At 48.3% G+C, this 5,000-nt stretch overlaps 1 protein-coding gene across 1 annotated transcript in view; it reads left to right on the top strand.

Moving 5' to 3' along the window:
- Nucleotides 1-5,000, top strand: part of LOC112223418 (inactive ubiquitin carboxyl-terminal hydrolase 54) — a 51,258-nt gene that overhangs the window by 38,920 nt on the left and 7,338 nt on the right. The window contains exons 9-14 of the mRNA XM_042305226.1: nt 275-424; nt 618-798; nt 885-1,049; nt 1,101-1,180; nt 2,909-3,189; nt 4,560-4,916. Coding sequence (XP_042161160.1) covers nt 275-424; nt 618-798; nt 885-1,049; nt 1,101-1,180; nt 2,909-3,189; nt 4,560-4,916 — 1,214 coding nt within the window. The remainder of the gene's footprint in view (nt 1-274; nt 425-617; nt 799-884; nt 1,050-1,100; nt 1,181-2,908; nt 3,190-4,559; nt 4,917-5,000) is intronic.

A 5,000-nucleotide genomic window follows, 5' to 3' on the forward strand; every position in this document is an offset into this window, starting at 1 on the left:
CACCTCTTCTATTCTTCTCTCCTCTTCTATCCTCTATTACATCTGATTTCTCTCTCTCAATAACTCTCTCCTTCTCTCTCTCCCCCCTTCTTTCTCTCTCCCCTTCTCTTTCTTTCTCCTCACTCTCCTCTTTCTCCACTTCTCTCTCTCTCTCACTCTCTCTCTCCTTCTCTCTCCCCATTCTCTCTCTCTTTCTCTCATTGTCTCTCTCTCTCTCCTTCCTTCTCTCTCTCTCCCTTTGTCCTTCTCTCTCCCCCTCTCCCTTCCCCCCTAGTTGTTCTACCGTGTGACAGAGGAGAGAGCTCGTCAGGCTGAGCTGTACCTGGTTGGTATGGTGTGTTACTATGGTAAACACTACTCCACATTCTTCTTCCAGACTAAGATACGCAAGTGGATGTACTTCGACGACGCTCATGTCAAAGAGGTGAGTCAGTGACTGAGTGACTGAGTTAGTTAGTTGAAATGTGTGTTATTTAGAATCTAGCTTCATAGAGGATAGACACTTTATTGTCCATTTGGTTAGAATATAAAGGAATCTTCCTTGGAGGGGGTTAAGTGCCTTGCTCAATGGTACAACAGTAGATATGTTGGTTAGAATGTGTGTGTTATCTCTATAGATTGGTCCTAAGTGGAAGGATGTGGTGTCACGCTGTATAAAGGGTCACTACCAGCCTCTATTGCTGCTCTATGCTGACCCCCGGGGGACGCCGGTGGTATCGCAGGACATCTCCTCCCTGTCTAACCCCCAGCTGGACCTGCTGCACTGCAGCAAGGCAGGATATGAGAGCGAGGACTCTGGTAACTTTTAACCCCTAACCTCTGACTTCTAAACCCCAAAACCTCCTAACCCTAAAGCTCTCTCTTCTTTTCTCTCTCTCTCTCAGGACGGGAGCCCTCCATATGCAGTGATGCCCGTACAGATTCCTCTGACAGCTCCAGCCACCGAGACTCTCGAAATCGCCCTCTCCGCCAGTCAACAGGCAGCCACCTGTCCAACAAAACGCAGACCATCGTTGTCGGTAACCATGACAACGGTGCAGTTGCAGCAGGTGACTAACATAGTGTATGTTACAACACCACCAGTTGTTCTGGTGTGTTAGTGCTGGGCTATAACCAAAGCCTGCACACATTCTATAGTCCCCCAGGATCAGAGTCCGAGATCCGTAAACACCAGTGGGCGGTCAGGGCCGTTTCTTATGATTTTGTTTCATGGCCTTATTTCTATTACAGCATGTTGGATGACTGTCATTCATATTCTATTCACCCAGCTCAATGTAACAGTGATAGGTTTAGGCTACTACACGTTACTCTAATTTTCCCTATACCCACCACGAGGTTGCTACAACCTAGCCTATGAATGAAAGTTTACAACGTAGGTGCACTCAGGTAGAGAGAATTGAGTAATCAAGGTGACAGACAGTGACACATTCAATACCACCTTGCACACTCTTGCCTGCATCTAGATAATCTAGGGTGTAATCATTAGTCCAACAGTTGCAAACAAGAGTTTCTATTGGACAAATTCAGGTATTTTTTTCTCTGTTTTCTTTGCTTCCGTTTAAGAAACGTTTTTTTAACCGAATCGGCGGAATTAATACACCCCTGATCATAGCAGCCACGTTGTATTCCTTCTAGCCTCAATGCGCTCTCCTCCTCTCACCTCTTCCCTTCGTTTCTGGACTTCAATGAACAGCACATCAGCTGTGTGTGACCAGTCGAAAAAACCTTTCCGAGCTAAACCATGTCATAACCGCTACACACAGCCTACATCGTTGTCCCCATATTAGCTAAAGTAACTTCATAGTCAACATAGCTAATAGAACTAACACGTTAGTAAACCCGCTACAATCGTGCAGTAACATCACGGTGTACAGTCAGTAAGCAGTTACATCGGTGGGCCTCGGTGCCAATAAATGAGTAAAACCAAAAGCTTCCCTTGACCTGGAAGAGTTCCAGTGTTGTGTTGGATAGTCATAGCCAGCTAGCTAACATAGCATCCCTCTGTTTGATAGTCATAGCCAGCTAGCTAACATAGCATCCCTCTGTTTGATAGTCATAGCCAGCTAGCTAACATAGCATCCCTCTGTTTGATAGTCATAGCCAGCTAGCTAACATAGCATCCCTCTGTTTGATAGTCATAGCCAGCTAGCTAACATAGCATCCCTCTGTTGGATAGTCATAGCCAGCTAGCTAACATAGCATCCCTCTGTTTGATAGTCATAGCCAGCTAGCTAACATAGCATCCCTGAGTAACTTAACTAGCCAGCTGCATTGCTAAGTAAGTGAAACTGAAAGTGAAAAAAACGAGAACTCTCTCTCTTGCTTCTCCTTAAATTTTGAAGAACTTAATTTGTTGAAAACTGTTCAGCTATTGTCTTTCTCTTTCTCTACTCAGCACATTTTATGCACTGCAGTGCTAGCTAGCTCTAGCTTATGCTTTCAGTCCTAGATTCATTCTCTGATCCTTTTGATTGGTTGGACAACATGTCAGTTCATTATCCTACAGAGTGCTTTTGAGGCTACTGTAGACCTTCATTGCAAAACAGTATATTTTAATCAATTATTCGGTGACGTGAATATATTTAGTATAGTTTTTTTAAATGAAATTCCCTGAGGTGGACGGTCCTCCCCTTCCTCCTCTGAGAAGCTTCCACTGGTAAACTATCTAACCACTAACTCGCTTTTTGTCTCCCTCCCTCCCTCCCTCCCTCCCTCCCTCCCTCCCTCCCTCCCTCCCTCCCTCCCTCCCTCCCTCCCTCCCTCCCTCCCTCCCTCCCTCCCTCCCTCCCTCCCCCTCCCTCCCTCCCTCCCTCCCTCCCTCCCTCCCCCTCCCCCTCTCCCCCTCTCCCCCTCTCTCCCTCTCTCTCTCTCTCTCTCTCTCTCTCTCTCTCTCTATCAAACTAAGTAGCAGAGACCCCCTCTGCCCCCCTCCCCTCCCCTGCAGCAGGGTGACTATAAAGAGACAGCTGTGTTCCTCCTTTCCTCTCGTCGCCCCACGTCATCTTGCTCTTCCTTCCATCCCCCCTCCTCTACCTGTTCCCCCTATCCCGTCTCCTCCTCCTGCTCTTCCTCCCGTCCCATGTCCTCTTCCTCCTCCTCGGGGATAGGGGGGTCTGTACTGGGATCTGAGGCAGGGGCCGTGGTGCCACACTGGGAGGATGAGAGCACCAGCAGTGAGTCCAAGTCTAGGTGGGTGCTACCGCACACAGACACTACATGCCCAAAAGTATGTGGACAACTGCTCTTTGAACATCTCATTCCAAAATCATAGGTATTAATATGGAGTTCCCACTCTTCTGGGAAGGCTTTCCACTAGATGTTGGAACATTGCTGCGGGGACTTGCTTCCATTCAGCTACAAGAGCTTTAGTGAGATCAGGCACTGATGTTGGGCGATTAGGCCTGGCTCGCAGTCGGCATTCCAATTCATCCCAAAAGTGTTCGATGAGGTTGAGGTCAGGGCTCTGTGCAGGCCAGTCAAGTTCTTCTTTTTCTCGACAAACCATTTCTGTATGGACCTCGCTTTGTGTACGTGGTATTGTCATCCTGAAACAGGACAAGGGCCTTCCCCAAACTGTTGCCACAAAGTCAGAAGCACAAAATTGTCTAGAATGTCATTGTATGCTGCAGCATTACGACTTTCCTTCACTGGAACTAAGGGGCCTAGCCTGAACCTTGAAAAACAGCCCCAGACCATTATTTCTCCTCCACCAAACTTTACAGTTGGAACTATGCATTGGGAGAGGTAGCGTTCTCCTGGCATCCGCCAAACCCAGATTCGTCCGTCGGACTGCCAGATGGTGAAGTGTGATTCATCCAATGTCAGTGAGCTTTACACCATTCCAGCCGACGCTTGGCATTGCGCATGGTGATCTTAGGCTTGTGTGCGGCTGCTCGGCCAAGGAAACCCATTTCATGAAAGCTCCCAATGAACAGCTCTTGTGCTGATGTTGCTTCCTGAGCCAGTTTGGAACTCGGTAGTGAGTGTTTTTATGCAACCGAGGACAGTTCATTTTTACGTGCTACGTTATTTATCACTCGGCGGTCTCGCTCTATGAGATTGTGTGGCATACCACCTCGCGGCTGAGTTGTTGTTGCTCCTAGATGTTTCGACTTCACAATAACAGCACTTTGACCGGGGCAGCTCTAGCAGGGCAGAAATTTGATGGACTGACTTGTTGGAAGGGTGGCATCCTATGACGGTGCCACGTTGAAAGTCACTGAGCTCTTCAGTAAGGCCATTCTACTGACAATGTTTGTCTATGGAGATTGCATGGCTGTATGCTCGATTTTATACACCTGTCAGCAATGGATGTGGCTGAAATAGCTGAATACACAAATTTGAAGTGGTGTCCACATACTTTTGTATATATAGTGTATATACTGACATATATACTAGTCCATGTGGGTGTTACTGTACAAAGTACATGCACAGTAGAAGCCTTATGTAATATATTTGTTAAAGTTTGAGTTCTCCAAACGTATTACAATAACCTGCTGCAGTATTTTGTCAAGTGTTTTGACTCATGTGTAATGTAAAATGTAACCTATCCTCTCCAGTTCGCCTGGGGGTCGAAGTTACCGGCCGGCCTGGAGGCCACGGAGGGATGCCCTGAACATCGACAGCATCTTCACCTGCCAGAGAGGCTCTCCGCTGGGCTACAGCACCCTGCCTGGGCCCCCTCTACCTTCTGAGTTTCAACAACACTGTCCAACTAACACGGCTGATCTGCAGGGGGCAAGAGAGAGGGCCGGGGGTGTAGGTGGTGTGGGGGGAGATACGGAGGGGGTGGCAGGGATGCCTGGGTTGCTAGGCAACGGCGCGGACTGCCCCCCTCCTCCCCCGTTGAGAGGGGCGGAGTCTCAGCCTCGTCTGATCCAGAGGATGGAGAGTGGTTATGAGAGCAGCCCTGACAGGTACACACACGCACACGCACACACACACACCCCAACATACTGTGACACATGTTTTGTAGTCTCACAGCGTTTCTCTCCTTCTCT

Source organism: Oncorhynchus tshawytscha, linkage group LG24, assembly GCF_018296145.1.
Source record: "Oncorhynchus tshawytscha isolate Ot180627B linkage group LG24, Otsh_v2.0, whole genome shotgun sequence".
Lineage (NCBI taxonomy): Eukaryota > Metazoa > Chordata > Actinopteri > Salmoniformes > Salmonidae > Oncorhynchus > Oncorhynchus tshawytscha.